The sequence below is a fragment of the Petromyzon marinus genome, chromosome 39, assembly GCF_048934315.1.
Source record: "Petromyzon marinus isolate PM22_M1 ecotype Great Lakes invasive population chromosome 39, UKy_Petmar_22M1.pri1.0, whole genome shotgun sequence".
Classification (NCBI taxonomy): Eukaryota; Metazoa; Chordata; class Hyperoartia; order Petromyzontiformes; family Petromyzontidae; genus Petromyzon; species Petromyzon marinus.
In genome coordinates, this window is record NC_133705.1 from 3,143,275 (window position 1) to 3,169,433 (window position 26,159).

At 45.5% G+C, this 26,159-nt stretch overlaps 1 protein-coding gene and 1 long non-coding RNA gene across 2 annotated transcripts in view; both read right to left on the reverse strand.

The window, feature by feature from the left end:
- LOC142930460 (uncharacterized) overlaps nucleotides 1-24,800 on the reverse strand; it is a 205,939-nt gene extending 181,139 nt beyond the window's left edge. Inside the window, exons 1-2 of the long non-coding RNA XR_012946390.1 lie at nucleotides 24,605-24,800; nucleotides 14,126-14,217 (exon numbers count right to left, since the gene is read on the reverse strand). This is a non-coding gene — a long non-coding RNA (uncharacterized LOC142930460). The remainder of the gene's footprint in view (nucleotides 1-14,125; nucleotides 14,218-24,604) is intronic.
- Nucleotides 2,944-5,917, reverse strand: LOC142930459 (fructosamine-3-kinase-like). Its single transcript, XM_076072815.1, has 3 exons — nucleotides 5,774-5,917; nucleotides 4,808-4,965; nucleotides 2,944-4,054 (listed from the first exon to the last, which is right to left on the reverse strand). Exons 1-3 carry the CDS (start codon nucleotides 5,828-5,830, stop codon nucleotides 4,036-4,038), a joined length of 234 nt encoding a protein of 77 aa, XP_075928930.1. The 5' UTR covers nucleotides 5,831-5,917; the 3' UTR covers nucleotides 2,944-4,035.
- Nucleotides 24,801-26,159: the final 1,359 nt, after the last annotated feature.

The following is a 26,159-nucleotide window of genomic DNA, read 5'->3' on the forward strand; positions in this document are numbered from 1 at the left end:
CGAAAGCTTTAAATCTAGAATTGATAACCTCTACGGGGAGGGCTTTCACCTATCTGTTAGAGCTTTTAACAGACAACGGGACAAGAAGTCACAGCTCATCGAGACGCTGACCTTCCTCAAAAGATGCCGCGATCACAAGGTAATACCCATCGCTTTCACACTCACTTCTTCTGCTGTATCTTCTCCGAATTCTAAACAGATTCTGTTTAAGGCCAGCCTATCTTAAATCTCAGAGAGGATAAGGCTACTCCGATTTGAACTCGATACTTTAGACAGGACTCTCCTACAAGCTCATTTAATGTTAACACAAAAAAATGTCACCTTCTGATTGGAATTACATTGACAACATGACTGCTTCTTCTGCTGATTCACTGTCAGTCAAATGTAAAGCTAACCTAATTTATTTCTGATTGAGAGGGGGTCAAATATATAACATTTTTGACATGCGTTTTTTCTGGATTTTGTTGTTGTTATTCTGTCTCTCACTGTTCAAATAAACCTACCATTAAAATTATAGACTGATAATTTCTTTGTCAGTGGGCAAACGTACAAAATCAGCAGGGGATCAAATGCTTTTTTCCCTCACTGTATACATAAATAAATAGTGCATATTTAGTGTATTATTGAGTGCATGTTTACGTGCTCTAACCCAAAAATCTCGATCATGGACTCAAAAAACCGCTGGGAGACTTCTCACCCAGACCCGTAGCAAGACGATATCGCCCCAATATTCAAATTGTTCAAATATCCCCCGAACGAGTCCAGGATCAATTTAAAGATCATACTCGGCATTCTGAAGGTCCTCCGTGGTCTGACAATGATCACGTTGCCATGTTTACGCTTCTTACAAATATTTTTGCCCCGTTGAATCGATCGCCAAACCCAAGTGACGGTAATGTTACGATTAAAAAAATCTCAGTGGGTGACCTCTGGGCAGAGCATGACCTTGCAAACAGACGACCAATCGAGTGAAATAAACATGGGAAACGCACCTCGATGAACAGGCTGACTTCCCTGTGTGTTTGGACAAACTCATTCATCACAGGCAAAACGAACATGTCCCGAATGCCCACGTCCTTCAGGAACTGCATCTGGAGGTGTTGGCACACCAATTGCATCACCTAGCAAAAGAGGAAAACAGCAGGAACGACGTGAATACATCATCGCCATGCAGCAGTCTACGCCCGTCAATTTCTCACAGCGGTAGTAAGGTCCTTAGGTGTCTGGGAGCACAAGGCAGGTGCAGGTGGGTGAGTCATAATTTCCATCCCTGACGCCAAAACTTATTTCAGGCTGTGCAAGAGATAATGACATGGGTTAATTGTCACACAAGCCAATTAGAAAGCTGCCATGCTGTTAATGGTTAGTAAACTGAACTCACAGACCAGAGGTCGCTAAATGGGTACACCACAGTTAGCTGATCGGCAAGTCACGTGTGATGCAGCCAAGTGTGGCTTTCAGCCGGCTCTTCCAACACACCTGGTCAACGTGGAAAAGTAGAATATGGGACCTTCCTGGTGTGGACTAATCAGTTTCAAAGACAATGCATATATTATCAGAGCATGTTTGCATGTTCACCACAAGTACGTGTGGTTAATGCAGACAGGATTCCTTGAATAAGGATTCTGTTTGGTGTTTTAACATCTTAACACCTGTTGTATTGCCAGAAAGGGTAAAACCTATTGTTATATGGAAAAGTAGACCAAATACTCGAAAAGAGTTTGCTCTCATGAAGGTCTTTTCACCAGCGGTGGTGTGACCAAGCAATTGCAGAGCTGCACTTTTATATAAGTCAGGTCAGAGCCAGATACACATTGGAGGATAAACATCCCACGGTGGCTGGGCAATTGTTGTGCAATAATGTCAGGTCAAACTTACTTAGGATATTTACAGGTGCGTTTTATTCATGCCGTATATATTAATGCACACATTGTGTAGTAGTGGTATTATTATTAAACTCACCTTTAATGACGATGACCATAAACATGATTAAGAGTGTGACTATTAAAGAATGTGCGACTGTACGATGTGGACGTAGCGGAGGGGCCCCCCACGGTGAGCGGTGACGCAACGCGCGCAGTGGCCCGCGTCACGTGGTTGGCACCTCACGTGCACAGAGCGAGGCAGGCAGAGCCAGAGGGGGGCGGCGTTGCCTAGGCGACTTTGGCGTCCTCGCGGTCTACTCCACGGTCAAGCTGCGTGTCACTTGGTGACCCCCCCACCGCCTCTTACTGGACACCTGTGAGTGAGAGCTTGATAGCGCTTCGGATTTCTCCAGGGTCAAAACAGATTTTGATTCCGAGTACAGTGTGCACAGCACCTGTACGACGGGTCCTCGTTTAACGCAGTAGATGCGTTCCTGAAAAGTGCCGCATTAAGCGAAAACTATTTCCCCCGTAATGAATGTCCAAGCGCAGTCAGAATTGGGTTACAAATAACTTGAGGGGACGCCGCCGCGTTACCGTCTCGTCTCGCTCAACCGCGCAGCTCAAGAAAGTAGTTCGGCGTCGACCGCTCACAAGTCGCCTTATGGCGGTGCGCGTTCCCTAAATGAAGGCAGCCGCATTATAGCGTGAACACGCGGGACAGACCCAGTTGTCGTGTGCGGGTCAACTCCCTGAGATAAACTTGCTGCCGACTTCATGCGTTGTATACGCCCAGTGCTCAGCCAATTGTTGTGAGCGTCGCTCCTCTGCCCTCTGTTGTTAATGGAGGGAGACTGCACCCAACTGCCAAGTATCATCCTTCGCGAGCCTCTTCAAAACGCTCATCTTGACACCGCTGGAAGCAGCCATCGGCCTTGACCTCACCCCACAACAGTGCAAGTTTAACCGCTCAACATTAAAACACAACGATGGGTCGCTTGCACCAATCGCACAACATCACAGCGTTGACTCTCAGCTGTTGCTTGTGTAGAGGGGGTCAGATTGTCCAGACATTCGGTTGATACTAATAGGGTTTATTTGCCAGTATTGTAGATTATTTGAATTCCATTTGTTTGGGCGTCAGGGTGGTGCAGTGGACACGCCCGTGCATGGCATCTTCTGAAGGAGTGCCTGGCTTCGCTTTCCTAATTCTGGTCCCTTTCTCTGCATGGGTTTACTCCCATAGCAAAACAACAACAAAAACATACACTGTAACTGGTACTAGCCAAACATCTGGGATTGTTTTTGTTATGCTGCATTGCCCAAAATGGCATTTGGTGATAAAAAAATTTGGCAGGAATTGATGCTCTAATGCAATTTGAACTCTTATATATTTTTATTTCATGACTTGGTTAGCGTTCATATTCTTGGTTCTTTCGGTAAAGTCACGTAAATAGAAAACAAGAAATAAAATTCAAATGAAATAAAAAAATAAGAAAATAAATAACCCCCAAAAAATCAATTGAAAATAATAAAAGCAAAAAACCCAGGACGTTTCAATCGCAACACAAGCGATCTTTATTTTATTGTTTTTGTTTGTTGTTTACGTGACTTTACCGAAAGAACCAAGAATATGATTTCCTGCAGTCACGAAAGTTTTAAGTCAAAATTTGCTTCGCATTCCTTTACTTTGCCCTCCCATCTGTTTGTACTGTTGTTTGTTGTTGTAACTTTCTGACTCGCCCCGACTGGACATATGTGAAAAAAAGAGCTTTATAGCTCATCAGATTCGTCCAGCCTAATTAAAGATTCTGATTCGGACATTAACTGACCCAGTTTTCGCGTGGAGATCACGGCCAGGATGTGGAACAAAGGGACCCCCGGTCACACTCACGTGGAATGCCTAAGTGGTGGCTTAGGGAAGGCCTTTATTCAACAATGTATATCATGGCCGATAAGAATTTTTATAGTCATACACCATAGCCCACGATTTCCTGCACCGTTCATTCACTTGAGGAGACTGCGCATGGTGGAGATGGATGACCCTCGGTATCCTGTCCCAAAGTGATTCCAGTGGTTCAGGTAGTGGAAGAGTTGCTAGCGCTTCTGGCTCTTGCCGAAGCCTTGTGACTTTGGGATGAGAGCGTGGTAGGATGAGTGAAGCGTGGAGCTAAAGCTCCTGGAACATCCTGTACCCAAACAACACCAAACATTCAAAATCTTACAATGCTGCTGTTCCAGCACGAACAACATAACAATGAACAACATTTTCACAAATTCAACGTAATGCAGAAAATTGAGTGGCTCGAGGTTAATTTCAATGTCAGAGCACCGACCCAATGCCATTGAGGTCCTCCGTTCAAAATTCAGTGAGCCATCTATCAACAAACGTTCCTGCGAATTGAGGGCAGGAATGCTGTGGTCTCAACTTGGTCACCAATGGCTGCACAGTAAACATCATGTCAAATGTGTTTTTGTTCACTGAAGCATATCCCAGCTCTGAGGGTTTGAATTCCATTTGACGTGTAATGAATTATCTTCAGCTTGGATTTCTGGTAAAGCACATCAGTGGCAACTTGTCTCTGAACCAGGGGTTCCTTGTTCGACAAACTGTGTTTTTGGAACATTCAAGCATCCTCAAGTGCCATGGATAAGTAAGAGTTTTATCGTTCCACTATTGTTTTGTGCACCGTATCAGCTTTAACAGGATTTGCCCAAAAAGCCTTAGCAAGGAAGGATGAATCTTTGTAAGTTAGCAAATAGAGAGGGTGGAGACCTCAGCATGTAGACATCTCAACCACAACTCTACCTGGTCTCTGTTATTTATTTAATGAGCCAGCCCTTGCCACACTGAGGTTATACGAATGAACCTTGCATGCCACAGACAGGGCAGTGAACGGCAGTTGCTGCTATTGTTTTGGTTGTTTGTAGTTTTTTCTTACCCAGCGATGGCAAGCTCGTACTCCGAGTGCCCATAGAAGGAGGCTGGGTCAAAGATGACGGGCCCTTCATTTATCTCTGCAGCGTTCCCAGTCCATAGGTCACCGTGGAGCAGTGCCGGAACCACCTCTACGTCCCGGAAAAAATCCCCCAACCGAAGCTGCACACCACGCAAAAAACAACACCATTTTATTCATGATAACGTTTTTTTCGAGTTAGATCGCATAAATTTACATGCGTCGTACACCCACTCCAATTGCCATTAGGCAATTGCCAGAAGTCAGAACGCTTCTGGCAATTGCTTGATGATGCTGGTTGTAATCACCAGCTAAAGGTCGTACTCGTTTGAAAATGTTCTGCGTTTCCTCTCTAACACACCAGAGTGCCGAGCAATAACATAAATGGCACGTTCTGTTCATGTCAGAAACATTACTAATGGGCTGTGTTGGGTGGATGTGGGTGTACGACGCATTTACACTTACGCGATCTAAGCCAAAAAAAACTTTATCATGAATAATATTGGTCGCGAAAGCCTGCGTGTGAAACACCACTTTACCTTTGTGCACATGATGAACTACACTGCTGCATGTATTAACTCTTTCCTGCTCCGAGATGACTGCAAGTTGCGGGGTGCATCCCATTCACCGCTGAATCTCGTGTACGTCATCGGAACGTAATAGGAAGTAAATATTAAATAACTTTATCGGTACTGAGGATCCCACAAGGCCGTGCGGGAAGGTGTGTAGCACAGTTTGGTACCAGCTATAATAGAGTGCTGTCCTGTCGCTACGGTGCTCTGTGGCGTGTACAATGTCTTTAAAAACAACGGCGCTATGCCTCTCTAAATAAAATTACCGCTGAACCGCTTGCGCGTTCCGAGATTCGGTGGTGAACGAGACCCATTCTGAAATGAGCAGTCGTCTCGGAACGGTAAAGGGTTAAGGGCGAGAGTGAAACGGCTTACGAACCTGAAGCCGAGACCAGAGCTCGCGGGTTTCCCGTTCACCGTAGTCCTTCTCTATCATGTCCAGCTGAAGCTGCAGTCGCTGCCGTGAGAAGAACGTCACCCAGTCCTCCTGCCACTCATTCAGCTGGTGGCATAAATATAGTTTTATTACAGACATTTAAAAACATAAGCAAATAATACCTATTCTTAGTTTTTTCGGTAAAGTCACGTTGAAGAGAAACAACAAAATAACAAAATATATATAAAACAATAAAAAATTCTCACGACGTTTCGACCATAACTCAAACGGTCATCATCAGGTGTGTCGGTTTGCATAAATTTATTTTGAAAACGGCATCTTTATTTATTTATATAAAAATAACGTTTGCGTCACGCGCAACGATTGGCTGTTTGCCAGGACTAGTCCATCTATTTTTTGAAAAGAGGAGGGGGGAGACGAAATTTGTTTTTATGTATGCTGTCTGAAAGCCACTGTAAGCGTGAACAATCAATCAAGAACTGAAATGATTTATCAAATCTTTCCAATGATTGCTAAGATAGAATCCATCTTCTCGGTTGAAATTGTCTCTGTGTTTGTATATGTGGATAGCCTCATGAACGAATCTCTCATGGAAGCCAGATGGCTTACAAAGAACCTCCGTCTTGGAAAAGTCAATGGCATGTGAGCCTACTGAATTAGAACAATGATCTGCTACGGCCGAGGTGTTGGTCCTACCGTGTTTAAGGTCTGCTTTATGTTCACGAATGCGGTCCGAGATATGGCGTTTGGTTTCTCCAATGTAACTACTACCACAGAGGCAACTTAGTTTGTAGACACCAGGGTATTGTATGTCCGGAATCACATCTTTTACAGACGGAACCAGATCACGGATTTTATGTAATGTGTTGAAACGGACCTGGATCTTGTGTTTATTCAAGATTTTGGAGATCTTTTTTGTGATCCCAGCAATGTAGGGTAAAGTGATGGTTTTGAAAGGCTCCTCAAGAGGGTTCTTCTTCATGGTTTGAGTGATAGCTTTGCGGATTGTATAGTCGGAGTAACCATTAGCCCTAAGAGCTTGGTGTACGTGCTTGAGTTCACTGCTTATGTGTTCCTGGTCGGATATGCATTGGGCTCTATGATACAAAGTCTTGATGAGAGAATTCTTCTGTGATGGATGGTGGTGGGAATCCGGTTTCAGATAAGCATCCGTATGGGTAGCTTTCCTGTAGACAGAGTGGCTCATTGAACCATCAGGTCTCTTTTTAATTAGGACATCCAAAAAAGGTATCTTGCCATCTATTTCGACTTCCATGGTAAATCTGATGGCTGGGTGTATGGAATTGATGTGGTCGAAGAATTGGTCTAGAGCAGGCCGGCCATGTGGCCAGATGACAAAAGTGTCATCCACGTACCTCTTCCATAAGGTTGGGCGCAGAGTGGCAGTCTGGATGGCGTCAGTCTCAAATTTCTCCATGAAAATGTTAGCTATAACTGGAGAAAGGGGGGAGCCCATTGGGGTGCCCTCAGTTTGTTTGTAGAAAGTTCCATTCCAAGTGAAGTATGTATTGGTTAAACAGTGTCTCACCAGGGGGGGTACCTCAGTGTTTAGTCCTTGATGAACCAAGTCTTCAATGATTGCAATGGTGTCAGGTACAGGAACCTTGGTGAATAAGGAAACTACATCAAAACTGACAAGCAGGTCGTCTGGGGACAGGGAAATACCCTTGATTGTTGATACCAGGTGAGTAGAATTTTGTACCGCAGAGGTGGTCTTTCCAGTGAAAGGACGCAGGATTTCAGACAAAAAACGAGCTAGTTTGTAGGTGGGGGAGCTGATAGTAGAGACTATGGGACGAAGAGGTGTATCAACTTTATGTATTTTTGGTAAGCCGTATAATCTTGGTGGCCTGGCAGCAGAAGGTTTCAATGAAAACTGTTTAGATTGATCAATTAATGCGGTTGAATCAGAAATTATTTTGTTGGTTTGTGTGACGAGGCTGTTGGTGGGATCTCTTTTTATTTTTGTATAACTACCATCGTCGAGTAATTCTTTAATTTTGTTGTTGTATTCTATTTTATCCATGATAACAGTAGCATTGCCTTTGTCAGCTGAGAGAACTACAATATCATTCCTCTTTTTTAATTTATATAATTCAAAACGCTCATTTTTGCTGAGGTTGCTAGCTGGCATCTTAGCGTTTTTGAGGGTTGCAGCGATTTCAGATCTTGCTACGTCTGCAGCGATGTGACCCAGGCCCCTGAGAGCAACGTCTACTTGGGCAATTATATCATTAACTGGTATGTGTTTAGGTGTGACTGCAAAGTTTAGACCTTTAGCTAAAACGGATTTCAGACCATCGGAAATAGAACTGTTACTGCGATTAATTACGACTTTATTAACGTCTAACTTTTTGGTGTGTGGGTCCGGTCTTTTGTTGAATAGGAGGTTAAATTTGGAAATCAGGTTTTCCTTACATTTGGTCGACATAGTAGCAGCTGAAGAGGCAGTCATATTGTCTACATGTTCCCAATCCGATGTGGACATTATTGCCGTCAATGATAAGTGTGATTTGTAGAGTGTCTTGTCTAACTGATCTAGTTCTGTGCGTATAAGTCTGATTTTTTCTGAGATAAGAGCTAAGCTAGTTTTGAAAAGAATTCGTTTCGCATTAGAAGAAGTTACAGTAGCAGAGGTGAGTGTAAATGCGATTGGGGTAATACCAATCGCATTTACATGCGATTGGGGTAATACCAATCGCATTTACACTCACCTCTGCTACTGTAACTTCTTCTAATGCGAAACGAATTCTTTTCAAAACTAGCTTAGCTCTTATCTCAGAAAAAATCAGACTTATACGCACAGAACTAGATCAGTTAGACAAGACACTCTACAAATCACACTTATCATTGACGGCAATAATGTCCACATCGGATTGGGAACATGTAGACAATATGACTGCCTCTTCAGCTGCTACTATGTCGACCAAATGTAAGGAAAACCTGATTTCCAAATTTAACCTCCTATTCAACAAAAGACCGGACCCACACACCAAAAAGTTAGACGTTAATAAAGTCGTAATTAATCGCAGTAACAGTTCTATTTCCGATGGTCTGAAATCCGTTTTAGCTAAAGGTCTAAACTTTGCAGTCACACCTAAACACATACCAGTTAATGATATAATTGCCCAAGTAGACGTTGCTCTCAGGGGCCTGGGTCACATCGCTGCAGACGTAGCAAGATCTGAAATCGCTGCAACCCTCAAAAACGCTAAGATGCCAGCTAGCAACCTCAGCAAAAATGAGCGTTTTGAATTATATAAATTAAAAAAGAGGAATGATATTGTAGTTCTCTCAGCTGACAAAGGCAATGCTACTGTTATCATGGATAAAATAGAATACAACAACAAAATTAAAGAATTACTCGACGATGGTAGTTATACAAAAATAAAAAGAGATCCCACCAACAGCCTCGTCACACAAACCAACAAAATAATTTCTGATTCAACCGCATTAATTGATCAATCTAAACAGTTTTCATTGAAACCTTCTGCTGCCAGGCCACCAAGATTATACGGCTTACCAAAAATACATAAAGTTGATACACCTCTTCGTCCCATAGTCTCTACTATCAGCTCCCCCACCTACAAACTAGCTCGTTTTTTGTCTGAAATCCTGCGTCCTTTCACTGGAAAGACCACCTCTGCGGTACAAAATTCTACTCACCTGGTATCAACAATCAAGGATATTTCCCTGTCCCCAGACGACCTGCTTGTCAGTTTTGATGTAGTTTCCTTATTCACCAAGGTTCCTGTACCTGACACCATTGCAATCATTGAAGACTTGGTTCATCAAGGACTAAACACTGAGGTACCCCCCCTGGTGAGACACTGTTTAACCAATACATACTTCACTTGGAATGGAACTTTCTACAAACAAACTGAGGGCACCCCAATGGGCTCCCCCCTTTCTCCAGTTATAGCTAACATTTTCATGGAGAAATTTGAGACTGACGCCATCCAGACTGCCACTCTGCGCCCAACCTTATGGAAGAGGTACGTGGATGACACTTTTGTCATCTGGCCACATGGCCGGCCTGCTCTAGACCAATTCTTCGACCACATCAATTCCATACACCCAGCCATCAGATTTACCATGGAAGTCGAAATAGATGGCAAGATACCTTTTTTGGATGTCCTAATTAAAAAGAGACCTGATGGTTCAATGAGCCACTCTGTCTACAGGAAAGCTACCCATACGGATGCTTATCTGAAACCGGATTCCCACCACCATCCATCACAGAAGAATTCTCTCATCAAGACTTTGTATCATAGAGCCCAATGCATATCCGACCAGGAACACATAAGCAGTGAACTCAAGCACGTACACCAAGCTCTTAGGGCTAATGGTTACTCCGACTATACAATCCGCAAAGCTATCACTCAAACCATGAAGAAGAACCCTCTTGAGGAGCCTTTCAAAACCATCACTTTACCCTACATTGCTGGGATCACAAAAAAGATCTCCAAAATCTTGAATAAACACAAGATCCAGGTCCGTTTCAACACATTACATAAAATCCGTGATCTGGTTCCGTCTGTAAAAGATGTGATTCCGGACATACAATACCCTGGTGTCTACAAACTAAGTTGCCTCTGTGGTAGTAGTTACATTGGAGAAACCAAACGCCATATCTCGGACCGCATTCGTGAACATAAAGCAGACCTTAAACACGGTAGGACCAACACCTCGGCCGTAGCAGATCATTGTTCTAATTCAGTAGGCTCACATGCCATTGACTTTTCCAAGACGGAGGTTCTTTGTAAGCCATCTGGCTTCCATGAGAGATTCGTTCATGAGGCTATCCACATATACAAACACAGAGACAATTTCAACCGAGAAGATGGATTCTATCTTAGCAATCATTGGAAAGATTTGATAAATCATTTCAGTTCTTGATTGATTGTTCACGCTTACAGTGGCTTTCAGACAGCATACATAAAAACAAATTTCGTCTCCCCCCTCCTCTTTTCAAAAAATAGATGGACTAATCCTGGCAAACAGCCAATCGTTGCGCGTGACGCAAACGTTATTTTTATATAAATAAATAAAGATGCCGTTTTCAAAATAAATTTATGCAAACCGACACACCTGATGATGACCGTTTGAGTTATGGTCGAAACGTCGTGAGAATTTTTTATTGTTTTATATATATTTTGTTATTTTGTTGTTTCTCTTCAACGTGACTTTACCGAAAAAACTAAGAATATGAATTACTGCAGTCACGAAAGCTTTAAATCAAAAAATAATACCTACTTTATTTGGCCAATCCTTGACCTAAAACAGTGATATTCACTCATTTTCGGAGGGGGGCCACTTTCGCGAATAAGACATTATCAGTGAAAGAGCCATCTCACATTTGAAACCATTGGGGGGTTTGACAGCATGATGGGGTGTTTTCACTTGTGTGTATTGTCGGGGACTGCACGTCAGGGGTCGCAGTAAAAAGGACACCAGGGACTGCCACCGGCCCGCGGGCCTTGCAATGAAGAACACGGACTTACGATGTCACCCAGAAACGTTGAATTTTACGTACAAATGGCTGGGTAATTCTTAAGACATAATTCGACACTCATGTTATGTACCGATTATCATGCTGTAGTCTTTGAACATCTCATTTTAGCCACCAATTGATATCCTCATAAAAAATTACAACAGCATTGATCCTAACGATAGGTTCTGCGCTTAATTCCCGCACCTCCGCTTAGCACGGTTGGCTATGTACGGTGGAAAGGAAGTTCAACATACATTCATACAAGTCTGTCATACCCGGCTGAGTGTAATTGGTAATTAGCGAAAACATAACTGATTATGTGAACACTGGTTATGCAAGATCGATCTCTCAGGGAACTTGAGTGACATCTGGTGATGTCAGTTGTAACTGTTTGCCCTGTTATCAATGGTACAACTGTGTGCAATGGAAGAAAATATATGCATTCTTTAATCAAATATATTGTTTTATAAATTTGTGTACTTATGCAAGATAAAATGTAAGTCAATCTAGTTCTTCTTAAAATGTAACCTTAAACCAATGTTACCATCATCAGTGGTTAATAGACTATTACACAAAGGACTCTCATATTTCTACGATGTAATACTAATTAGACTGACATCTGAACAACAGCTGATTTCACCGCTCCATGATAAAACTAATTTAATCAAGTAAACATTATTGCCGTTCCTATAAAACTTTGGTCACCCAGGCTGTCCTTCAACAAAAGGGTATATTAAATCTATAATATAGTTTTTTCTGGGTTAGATCGCATAAAAATAAATGAGCCGTTAAACCTAGCACCACCTAACAGCCAATTAGTAAGGTTGTCACGTAAACGGAACATGCCAATCCGCTACTAGTACAGCAAACCGAAGTGTTGGAGGGAAAATCCACAACATTTACAATCTGAGTATGACGTTTCGCCAGTAATAACAACTATCATCATTAGGTGGACAGCCAAATTCGTAGAGAAATCCTCCTGTTTCATTCCTTGGAGGGATAGATGTGATGATGTCACTTGTGAGCCCTTCACGAATTGGAATGTTCTGTTTATGTGACAAACCTTACGAATTGGCTGTGTCGGTGGTGGCGGGATTAACGACAAATTTATATTTCAACGATCTAACCCAAAAAAAAACGATATTATGGATGATATTGGCCGCGAAAGCCTACGTGTTAAACGGGTATATTAAAATTTAAATGGGCTACAACCAGTTTCATGACTTTAAAGCGGAGATCACATGTGGAATGTAACCACAGCATATAGCCGTATGAAACCCACATACTCTACATCCTCCTGCCCAGGGTCCATACCTGTTGGGAGAAATTCAAGACTGAAATTTTTATCAAAATCTGTAAAGCACATGAGAACCTTAATTTAGCAGTGTCAAACTGACTGGGACCCCTGTCGTGACGGAGCAGCTGAACATTGCACAAAATCATCAACGCATATACAGATATATACCAAGGGTGACCAACTTTCCTGACCCTACCAGCAGCATACCATAATCTTCAGATGGCCGCGGGAGCCACAAGAGATAAAGATTAGCCATACAGAATTTGACTCGTGTCGACTGGCTGTGGAATTTTGAGTTTAGAAATCTGAGTGCCCTGAGTGTACTCATGGCCTGCCTCCGATACCAGATTGTTCTCACTTCATATAAAGTTAAATTGAAGAGTTACAAATTAGCAGCGCCTCTGCAGAGCCACACTTGAACTGCCCAGGAGCCACATGCAGATGCCGAGCAATGGTCTGGCCAACCATGGTATTTTCTGTACATTACAGACTTGTAAATCTGGCGTATATAAAAAAAATTAGCTGGAAACATTTATTTTAGCATTTACTGTATTGCCCTTTAATGAATGAATAGCAAAACTACATGAACTCTCTCCTAAAGCCTTCTTTTGGCTAGCAGACCTTGACATTTATCTCCTGAACATATTGCGATTATATTCTTGGTTCTTTTGGCAAAGTCACGTAGAAGGGAAATAATACAAATAAAACATAATATAATAAAATTCTCACGACATTTCGGCCACAACGCAAGCAGCCGTCCTCAGGTGAAGAAACAGAGCTGTCGGAAAGACAGCGTCTTAATGAACACTGGGCAGTGAACACTGGGCAGTGTTCATTAAGATGCTGTCTTTCCAACAGCTCTGTTTCTTCACCTGAGGACGGCTGCTTGCGTTGTGGCCGAAACTTCGTGAAAATTTTATTATATAATGTTTTATTTGTATTATTTTATTATTTCCCTTCCACGTGACTTTACCGAAAGAACCAAGAATATGAATCCCTGCAGTCATGAAAGCTTTAAATCGAAAAAAATTGCGATTAGCAAAAATATAAAGGGACGCAATGTTGAATGCTCTAAGTCTCCTTTGCAGAAGAGTTTGCCCTGATGGACTTAAATACAGATACTTTTAATAGCCATAATTCATATATTACCCAACATAATTCATATTCTGAAAAGTACATTGCACACACATGAACAATACAGTTCCCTTCATCACAAAGATGGCTAAAACAAAGAGATGAATGTGATTAGGTGTGGAAAATCATGACCGCTGGCTGGCTGGTTGTGTTCATGTATGAAATAATGACAGCATGTGTCTATCTCATTCACCAGCTCAATCGCTTGATTTTTACGATTAATAAACAGCTGTATGAAATGTGTTTGTTTACACATATTCATTAGATCCGATTAGCATGCCTACTCTCAGTGCGAAGGAATGTCAACATAATACATAGTTGACATGATGCTAGGGTTGGATCAGTGGGCCTAGTTTTACACATGTTTTACATTTTCATGATTCAATACCGATAGTTTTCTCTTCCTTGTGAAGCCTCTCTCCAATCTTCCTGTTGTGAAGGTGCATTTCAGCCAGATGCTGCCCCAACAAGCCTGAGCCCCTGTCAGAGTGTACAACACAATAGACCTGTCAAAGAAAACATTAACTTTATCATGTCAACAAACCCCAAGTAATAATTCATATGCAACCTAAACTACATCATATTTGTCCAGGTGGTCTGTGGCCGAGAACCTCGCTGGAAAATACGAATATATCAGTTCACATTCTGGTTTGGGTGACTCAAAACAATATTCTTCTGGGGTTTATACAATGTGTGTTACTTCCTGGGAAGTCAATCCTATGTAGATTATAAATGAAACCATTTTTTATTTTACAAGAGCTATTTTTCAGAACCGACCTGGCCACAAATGATAGCCTAACGAAGTAGCTTATCACATGGAAATTTATAGCAGCCAAATGCTCAAAATACTCATGTTTCTAAATGTGCAGGGAAAAACTGGAGAAACTGGAGAAAAACCTGCACGACCACGGGGAAAACATGCAAACTTCAAATATACAGCAGGCGTCAAGGTCGGGATCGAACCTACGAAGTTCAATATACCAGGCGAGGTAGTTAACATCTCATAGCCACCATGGCGCCCCATTCTCTGACTTATCCACCCACCCACCTACTCGTAAAGCCACCCACCCACTCACTCACCCTGCCACGTACTGAATCTCTAAACCAACAACTCAACCACCCACCCACTCACTCACCCTGCCACGTACTGAATCTCTAAACCAACAACTCAACCACCCACCCACTCATCCAACCTCTCACTTACTAAACCAGCCACTCACCAACCCACCGACCCACTCATCCACCTATTCACTTAAAATAGTTCAACTACAATTGAATTATTTTAAATTCACCAGGTAAGGCCCACTGAGCTATACAGATCCTTGTCGGAAACGACGTGGCAAACAAATGATAGCTCAAAGAAGTGGCTTATCACGTGGACATTTATAGCAGCCAAAGCCTCTAAATGTATATTTCTAAATATGCATGAAAAACTCGGAGGTCCCAGAGAAAAATCCATGCAACCACAGGGAGAACATGCAAACTCCAAATATACAGGCGTCACGATCGGGATCGAACCCACGATGTCCTATACAAATGGCGAGGGAGTTAACATTCCGCTACCCTGGCGCTCCACTCTGACTCAGCCTCCCACCCACCCACTCAAACACCCAGCCAAGCGCTCATGAACCCAATCACCCTGGCACCCACTCAATCGCGAAACCCACTCACTCATCAACACACCCAGCCACTCACTTAAGCACTTACCTACGAACCCACCTGCATACCCCCCACTCACTAACTCAACGACCCACTTCACTCAACACTCCACTAACCCACCCACTCACCTATTCACGCCCCAAATCACACACTGACCCATCCACCCACTTAATCTATAACTCACGCACTCACCCACCCACATGCTCACCAGCCACTTATCTACTCACCCACCCACTCATCCTGCCACCTACTCAACCTCTAACCCACCCACGCACCGAACTACCCACCTACCCAATCACCCATACAATAAACTACAACTAAACTATTTTGTCATTTACCAGGTAAGCCCCACAGAGCTATATAAACCATTTTAGAAGTGATCTGGTTACAACTGATACATGAACGAAGTGGCTGATCACGCTGACATTCATTGCAGCCAAATCTTCTAAACAAATCTTGACTCTAAATGCGGAGGGATAAATCTGGAGGACCGGGAGAAAGATCCACGAGGACACAGGCAAAAACATTAAAACTCATAATATACAGGCAGCAGGGTCAGAATCGAATACACGATTTCCTGTATACTCAGTGAGGTAGTTAATATCTCACCATAGTGGCACCCCGCTCTCTGACCCACTCACCCAATTACACACTAACTCACCCACTCAACCTCCCACATTAACTTACCCACCCACCAGTCACTCCCCCATTCACCCAACCACCCCCTCACTCACCCAACCACGCACCAACTCACCTACCCACTAACTCACCCACCCATCTTCTCCCGCACTCAGCCAGCCACCCGCTCAATCACGTGCCGACTAACTTACTCACACACTCACCGACCAATACACCCATTCACCCACTCACTTACCCACCCACAATCTCACTACCCAAGCCAACCACCCAGCCCCTCACTCACCCACTTATTCAATCACTCACTACCCCACACACTCACCCAACCACTTGCTCACCTACCCATACGCTAACCCAACCACTCACTCACCGACTCACCCACCCACTAACTCATCAAAATTAATTCTCAACCACTCACCCAACCACCCACGCAATCTCATACCCACTAACTCACTCACCTACCCATTTATGCACTCACGCACCCACTTACTCACTCACGCACCCACCAACCAACCCACCTACCCATCTCTTCACTCACTCACCCATCCACACAGTCAATCACTCACCTACATACCTACCCACTAATACTCACCCACTCATCCAACAACGAACTCACCAACCCACCCGCCGACTCACTCACTCAGGTACTAACCCACTCAACTTCTAACCCACACACTAACCACCTAACCACCTACCCACACACTCACTCACTCACCCACACACTCACTCACTCATCCACCCACCCAAACATCCACTCACCCACCCACTAATTCACCCACCCACTCACTCCCTCATCCATCCACTCACCTACTCGCCCATCCACTCACTTACTCAATGAGCCACTCACCTTCTCACCCAGTACTTACACATCAACTGACCCTGCCACCCACTCAATTTCTAACCCACCCACTAACCCAACCAGCTGCCCACTCCCTCAGCCACTCACCTACTTACCCACCCCACTTACACATCCACTTACCCTGCAATCCACTCAATTTCTAATCCCCCACTCACCCAACCACCCGCCCACTCATCTACTCACCCATTACCACGGAATTATTCACCCACCCATCAGTCAACCACCCAATAATTCAACCACTCACAAACTAAATCACCTATTAATTAAACCACCCACTACCTCAACCACCACTAACTTAACCACCGAGCCACTCACCCACTCAGCAAGCCACCCACTACTATATCTCTAACCCAATATCTCACTCACCCACCGCCCACTCACCTACACACGTATGCACTCACTCACACACCGCTCACTTACCTACACACTAAATGATGTTTATTTTACCAGGTGAGGCCCAATGAGCTACATAGCTCGTTTTCAAAACAACCTTCACCACAAATAAACCGACCATTAAAATTATAGACTGATCATTTCTTTGTCAGTGGGCAAACGTACAAAATCAGCAGAGGATCAAATACTTTTTTCCCTCACTGTAAATTGCGGGGGTCACAAAAATATCTCCAAAATCCTGAATAAACACAAGATCCAGGTCCGATTCAACACAGTACAAAAAATCCGTGATCTGGTTCCATCTGTAAAGGATGTGGTTCCAGACATACAGTACCCGGGCGTTTACAAACTAAAGTGCCTCTGTGGTAGCAGCTACATTGAAGAAACCATGCGACATATATGGGACCCCATCCGCGAACATAAAGCAGACTTGAAACACGGTAGGACGAACTCCTCTGCCATGGCAGATCACTGTTATAATTCAGTGGGCTCACATGACATTGACTTCTCCAAGACAGAGGTTCTTTGCAAGCCAACCGGCTACCATGAGAGATTCGTTCATGAGGCCATCCACATATACAAGCACAGAGACAATTTCAACCGAGAAGATGGATTCTGGCTTTGTAACCATTGGAAAGATGTTTTAAACCATTTCGGTTCTTAATTGATTGTATTTTATGGTGATTTTCAGACCGCAGCCCTTTCGCTGGCACTGCCTCTTAATACTTCTCACACCACGGTCAATGGTATGGTTTACAACATGTAGTATAATAATTAATAGTATAACATTGTAATGTTTAACATAACTCATAAGGCAATATATAGCATCGTAATTGCATAATGAATATACATCAGTGTGGTATATAGTTGGGTTCATAGAATAAGACATAGTGTAATATCACAAGTCTAATAGTTTATAATCTAAAGTATAGGGTAGTGTAAAGTAACGCATTGTATAATTCAAAAGTGGAATTTGTCTATGATATGATGTTATACCATGTAGTTTAGATTGGAAGGTATACTATTGTATTATATAGTAGTCCAGTTTACAGCATAGTCATAAGGCAACTCAGGACACAACAGCGCACCTTGGCTGTTGCACTTGCCCCTTTTCTTGTTTCCTCTCTGCCTGTGTTCCCAGCCCCCTCCCTCCTCCTCTCCGGAAGTGATGCAGGTAACATGCAAATTCATATTTTAACTCCGCCCACACAGCTTAATAGACGCGGTCCTTGCATGTCAGCGTTCATTCAAGCTCTGTCTTCCGGACAGACCTATCTCTTCACTTGAAGAAGGCCACTTGTGTTGTGGCCAAAACGTCGTGAGAATTTTATTGTCTTATTTTATTTTATTATTTTATTCCCATTCTACGTGACTTTACCGAAAGAACCAAGAAGATGAATCCTTGCAGTCATGAAAGCTTTAAACTGAAATTTACTTTTTATTTCACCAGGCAAGGCCCATTAAGCTATATAGATCATTTTCAGAATAGACCTGGCTACAAATGATAGATATACGAGTGGCTTATCACAGATACATTTATTGCAGCCAAATCCTCTAAACGCATGTTGCTTCTAAATGCAGAGGGAAAACCCTGAGGTTCTAGAACAAAATCCAGGCGACCACGGGTGAGAACTTTCAAACTCCAAATATACAGGCGACAGGGTCCGGATCGAATCTACCACCTCCTGTATACTAGGCAAAATAGTGAACATCTCACCACCTTGGCGCCTCACTCTCTGACTCAACCATCCACTCACTTACACGCTAACTTACCCACTCAACTTCCCATGTTAAATTACCCACCCAGCCGTCACTCACCAATTCACTCACTCACCCAACCTGTCACTCACCCCTCCGCTTACCCACCCACTCACTCATTAACTTGCCCACCTATCTTCCCAACCACTAACCCAGCATCCCACTCAATCTCATACCAAACTAATCTACACACACCCACTCACTTATGCACTCGCCCAACCACCCACTTACTCCCTCATGCACTCACCAACCCACCCACCCATCTGCTCACTCACTAACCCACCCCATCAATCACCCACCCACTAACTAACACCGACACACTCACCTACTCACCCACTCACCGACCCAGCACTCACTCACCGAGCCACTCAATTGCTAACCCACCCACTTACCCACCCGCCTGCCCACTCACTCACCCAGTCACTAACGCACTCACTCAATGTATAACCCACCCACTACCCACCTAACCTCCTTCCCACACACTCATTCACCCAACCACATACCCACCCACACTCACCCATACACTCACCTACTCGCCCAGCTGCTCAATAATTTACCGAGCCACTCACCTAATTACCCAGCCACGCACCTACTCACTCACCCACTTACACATCCACTCACCCTGCCACCCACTCCATTTCTAACCCACACACTCACCCAACCACCTCCCACTCCCTCAGCCACTCACCGACTCACCAAATCACCCACTACCCAAATAACTAATCATCCACCCACCCATCACTCAACCAAACAATAATAAAGCCACCCAATAATTAAACCACCCATTAACTCAACCACCCACTAACTCAACCAGGTTTATTTTACCAGGTCAGGCCCACCGAGCTATAAATATCGTTTTCAGAAGCACCATCGCCAAAAATTATAGCTCAAAAAAGTGGCTTATCATGTATACATTTATAGCAACCAACTCCTCTAAATACATGTTTCTAAATGTGGAGGGAAATATACAGGCATTAGGGTCAGGATCGAACCCACAACCTTCTGTATACGAGGCGAGGTAGTTGACATATCGCCACTGTGGCCCCCCACTATATGACTCTCCCACCCACTAACCCACACAGTCACCCACTCACTTAAACACCCACCGTCACATGCATCCAGGCACTGACTCACCCAGCCACTCAGTACCCATAAACCCACCCAGGCACTCACCCATGCACTTGCCCACTCATCCACCCACCCAATTGTCCACACACTAAACTAAATTTTGAATATTTTTTTTTATATTTTACCAGGTCAGGCCCACAGCAAAATAGATATTTTTCAGAAGCCACGTGACGACAAATAACAGTTCAATGAAGTGGCTTTTCACGTAGAACGTTATAGCAGTCACATTCTATAAATGCATGTTTCTAAATACGGAGGGACAACCCGGAGAACCCGGAGAAAATTCCACCCGACCATGGGGAGAAGATGCAAACTCCAAATGTATACAGGCTTTAGGGTTGGGGGGAACCTACGAACTCCAATATACCGGGCGAGGGAGTTAACATCTCGCCACTGTGGCGCCTCATTATCTGACTCACCCACCAACTCAACTACTAAAGCCACCCACACACTCACTCACCCACTCACAAACCCACTCACTCACTAACCCACTGACTCATCAACACACCAAGCCACTCACTCAAGAACTTACCTATGCACCCACCTACACACCCACTCACTCTAAATATACAGACGTCAGGGTCGGGATCGAACCCATGACCTAGTTTATAAAAGACGAGGCAGTTAACAACTCGCCACCATGGCACTCCACTCTCCGGCTCAGCCACCTACTCACCCACCCACTCACAAACCCACCCACTGGATCTCAAACACACTCACTCACTCACCAATTTACCCACCCACTCACCCTGACACCCACTCAATCTCCAACTGACCCACCCACGCACTCAAAATCCCACCTACCCACTCAACCATCCAATAAACTGAAACTAAACAATTTTTTTTTATTTTACCAGGTAAGGCCCACAGAGGTATATCAAGTGACCTGATTACAAATAATAGGTCGACGAAGTGGCTTATCACGTAAACATTTATTGCATTCAAATCCTTTAAACGCATGTTGATTTGAAATGCGGAGGGAAAACCCGGCTATTTTAATGCACACAATGGACCGGAAGGACAAGCGCAAAGGGTTCGCATAATGTGCATGCATAATGTACGTTGACTCATTAATCTCCCCCCCCTCCCCACTTTGCATCAAGAGCGCCAAAGTGTGGTCACCACATCTATGCCTCTTTATAAGAAACGAAACAGACTAACTTCTCCACAAATCTGGCTGTCGCCTGATGAAGCTAGTTGTAATTACTGGCGAAACGTTGTACTCAGATTGTAAATGTTGTGGCTTGACTCTCCAACACACCGGTGTGCTGTACTAGTGATAAATTGGCATGTTCTGATTACGTGACAACCCTTACTAGTTGGCTGTGTCGGGTGGTGGTGGGTTTTAACGACACATTTATATATTTACGCGATCTAACCCAAAAAAAACCTCTATTATGGATAATATTGGTCGCGAAAGCCTACGTGTAAAACAAACCCCAAGGAATCAAAAAAATCGACGCGACCACGGAAGAAGATGAAAACTCCAAATATACAGCTTCAGGGTCGGGATCGAATTGATTACAGCCTGTATTCTGGGCGAGGGAGTTAACATCTCGCCACTGCGGCGCCTCATTATCTGACTCACCCACCCGCTCAACTACAAAAGCCACCCACACACTCACTCACCCACTCACAAACCCACTCACCCTGCCACCCACCCACTCCTACAAATCGGGCATCAATACCGTTGCTTTGTATGATCTGTGAAACGCAGAATATTGCAGATAAAATCGGACATTTTGAGCTTGCTGCCGGATCGATTGAGTGGAATCAATACAATTAGTCTCGATTCACGATCAACAAAGACCATATATAGGAAAATCTCTGATCTGTGATTTTGATTGCATCATATTGCAGCGCCCCTTTGATGATGTTATAAAGCACTTGCCCCAACAGTCTGTTAAAGGCTACACGGGGGATCTTTGTGTGCGAGTAGCTCACAGATCCTTGAGAGATCTGGACACTGTCCGATCATCAGCGAGCTCCTCCGGCAGGCAAGGCTGAGTTGGCTGTTGTCTGTGCATTAAGAGGTGTTAAATATCCCACGTAGAGGAGTCTGCTTACAGGACAGATAAGAGGTTCTTCACGTACCGTGCCCCGTGTCACCTGAACGTTAAATGGGGCCCCGGTAATTCAGTGTCCACCGCTGAATCATCTTTCACCATCACCACTCGTCCATGAAGGCCAATGCGACGAGGCCATAGATAGACGGCGCGTTATAACGGAGGGGGGGGGGGACCAGGAGAAACGTCGTACTACGTGACATCACAACACCCTGCACACAACCGTAGTGGCAGATTAGGGTGCGCATCGTTAACAAATATGTGGTGTAAGTGGTTGAGAGTAGATGGGCGGGCACGCCATGGGCTGGAGTGGAGGTGGACTGATGCGGTACGGGAGGATGTGGAGCTGAGTGGGCTTTGCCGACGACTGGTACCAGCGGTGTCGGGATCGGCCTCTGCGAGGGAGGCTCGTGAAGGACGCTTCTACTGGACAGTTGGAGACAGTCGCCCTCCACCAACAACAGAGGAGTGACGCTCACAACAACGAGCGGAACACCGGATGATAAATATGCAGCAATTTGGCACAGTACAGGGAACAGGTGGTGCATCTGCCAGTCATCTCAGTCAGCGAGCCTTCGACACTTCACGTGGCTTCAAAGTGCACCTGGCCTGGCACAGGCGCCGTGGTGACGTCACTGTCACTTATTAGCGAATGGCGACGGTCGATAACGCAGCGGTGGTTGTGAAAAATGCCATTTTGGGGGGGGGGGGGGGGCGCCAAATCTGACCAGCTGTAAACCTCACGTCGCCTCGCAGCCACACAATGGCAACAGGGAGTTCTGGATGGGTGCAATGGGTTGGTAATCCCCCTCCACCTTCAACTAAATAACCACACACGCGAGCCCTTGGGTCTCTCTGTGAGTCGATGGATCTGTGTGTGGTGAGTCTATGGGTTTCTGTGAGAGTCCGTGGGTCTCTGTGTGGTGAGTTTATGTGTCTCTGTTTTATGAGTCTATAGGGCTCTGTGCGAGTCTGTTTGATTCGGTGGTTCTCTGTGTGATGAGTCTATGCGTTTTTGTATGACTCTATGGGTCTCTATGTGGTGATTCTATGGGTCTGTTTGGTGAGTCTATGGGTCTCTCTCTGAGTCTATGGGTCTCTGTGGTGAGTCTATGGGTCTCTATGTGAGTATGGGTACGATTGAGTCTATGGGTATCTGTCTGGTGAGTCTGTCTCTCTGTGGTGAGTTTATGTCTCTGTTTGGTGAGTCTATAGGGCTCTGTGCGAGCCTGTGGATCTGTTTGAGTCTGTGGTTCTCTGTCTGATGAGTCTATGGGTCTCTGTGGTGAGTCTATGGTTCTCTGTGCAAGTCTGAGGGTATGTGCGTGGTGAGTGTATAGGTCTATGTGTGATGACTCTATGGGTCTCTATGTGATGGATATCTCTGGTGCACATATCCTGGCACAAGCACCGTGGTGTCGTCACCACCACTAAGTGGAGAATGCTCCTACCCCTGCTCCTGCTTGTTGTTGTGCTCGGGAAGGAGAGAGAAAACTAGACTAAGGTCCACTGAGCTAAACATCTCTTCTTCAGAAGCGACTTGGCACCAATGATAGCTCAACGAAGTGGCTCATCATCACAGTCACTAAAGTTTTAAGTCAAAACTTTAAACGAATGTTTCTAAATGTGGAGGGAAAAACCGGAGGACCCGGAGAAAAAGTCCACACGACCACAGGGAGAGACAGAGACACGCAAACTCCAAATATACAGCAGGCATCAGGGTCGGGGTCGAACCCACAACCTCCTGTACACCAGGCGAGGTAGTTAGGGGGGAAAGCAGAGACAGCGAGAGGGAGGAGAATTAGTCAAACTCACACTCAGTATTACTAACTAACCATGATACACTCACCATTATACTCACCATCATACTCACGCATTCACCATCATACTCACACACAAGCCCACACACACCATTCACCACTACGTGGCGGTGATGTCCCCACAATAACTCAGGTGCCAAGGTTTGACGGCTGTGCCAGGCTAAGTTCAGGAGGAGGTCACGGGCCAGACTCAGGTGCCATGGGTTGACTGCTCTGCCTGGCTAGGTACAAGAGGAGGGCTAGACCCTGGTGCTATGGGTTAACTCGTGTGCCACCACCTGCACAACCACCACAATAACAACCACACAACAATAACCACGACCAACAACTGTAACCACAACTATAATTTAACCACAATTATAATTCCCATCAGCCACACGGCCCTCTGGGAGTGCCTCTCAACTGCAGCAGCAGCAGGGCCGAGCTCTGCTTGAAGCAGCGCCGTGAACTCAGCAGAACGTGACGGCTGTGGGCCAGGCGCCTCCTCTGTCTCCCCCCACCGCCGCCGACGCCACTGCTGATGTGGACACACCGCGCGAGGTTCTCACCTTCAGGCTGAGTCGACGTAGAGGAGGCCCAGCGAGCCGCCGCTTCAGAAGCTTTCGCGAGCCACTGACGGTGGCCATGAGCGGGAAACCAAATCAGCCGCTCGCCACCCACAATCCACAGCGCGCGCCGCCTCCACTCGGCCCCGGCCAAAGCGGAAGTAGCAGCGGGGGAGGGGGGCGGGGCATGGGGGGTGAGGGGGCGGGACACGAGGGGGAGGGCAGGGGGGGCAAGGGGGGGGCATAGAGGGGGTTCGTTAGGTGGAGAAAAAGGGGGGGCATGGGGGGTTGTGAGGGGGCATGGGGGGTTGCGAATGTGGAGGGGCGGGGGGGGGAAGGGGGGTCACGAGGAGGGGCAGGGGGGGCAGGGGGGTAGTGAGGGGGAGGGAAATGGCGGACCATGGGGCGTGGTCGCGAGGGGGGGGCAGAGGGGAGGAGCTCAGATGTGAGGGGGAGGAGCTCATGGCTCTGACGTCACGGGGGGCGTGGTTACCTTGGACCACCACCCGCGTCTCGCGCCACGTGATTCCCACTGGCAGTTTGGCCGTTAGAGAGACGCGGACCGACCCCAGAGCAGGAGTGGAACCGAGCTGTGGGTGAGTGGTGGCGGTGGTGGTGTGAGTCTCTCTGTGCGAGTCTGTGTTTGTGTGAGGCTTTCTATATGAGTCTGTGTGTGTAACTCTCTGTGTGTGTGTGAGGCTGTGTGTGTGTGTGAGTCTCTCTGTATGAGTCTGTGTGTGAGACTCTGTGTGTGTGCCTCTCTGTATGTGTGTGCCTCTCTGTATGTGTGTGACTCTCTGTATGTGTGTGAGTCTCTGTGTGAGTCTCTGTGTGTGTGTGAGACTCTCTGTGTGTGTGTGACTCTCTGTGTGAGTCTCTGTGTGTGTGTGACTCTCTGTATGTGTGAGTCTCTGTGTGTGTGTGTGAGTCTCTGTGTGAGTCTGTGTGTGTGTGAGTCTGTGTGAGTCTCTGTGTGTGTGAGTCTGTACGTGTGCGAGTCTCTGTGTGAGTCTGTGTGTGTGTGGAACGGTCGTAGAGCTGACAGCGCGCCGCGCTATGAACCCGGCGACCCCGAGTTGGATTCCCTCTAAAGGCCAACAGCAGTAACGATTATCTGAACCGGTGCTGGGCCTCCCCTAGGTTGACTCAACCTCGAATGAGTACCTGGTGTGGTGTGTAAAGATCGCCACTGGGGAGACAAAGGCGGCCGGGCGTGGTGCTGGCAATCCAACCCCCTCATGTGTCGTGCCGGCCTTCATACGTACTGCTGGCTAACAGCACTTGCCCCTACAGCCTGTTAAGTCTCTACGGGGATCTTTGTCTTTGGTGTCCCATACTGGCAGGGGGAGGAGTGGTGGTGTTAATGTTGGTGGTATTAGTGGTGGGGGTGCTCGTGATGGTGTTAGTTGTGTTAGTGATGGTGGTGTTAGTGATTGTGGTTGTTAGTAGTGGTGATAGTGGTGGTGTTACTGGTGTTAGTGATGGTGGTGTTGGTGGTATTAGTGATGGTGGTGTAAGTGAGGTGATCGGATGCCATGGTGGTCCCCATCTTTAAGAA

Bases quoted from the DNA above. Each gene is read 5' to 3' on its own strand.
- LOC142930459 (XM_076072815.1), bottom strand. From the start codon at position 5,830: ATGATAGAGAAGGACTACGGTGAACGGGAAACCCGCGAGCTCTGGTCT. The intron at 4,966-5,773 runs GTTCGTAAGCCG...CGTGGTGTGCAG, and splicing joins AGCTCTGGTCTCGGCTTCAG to CTTCGGTTGGGGGATTTTTT.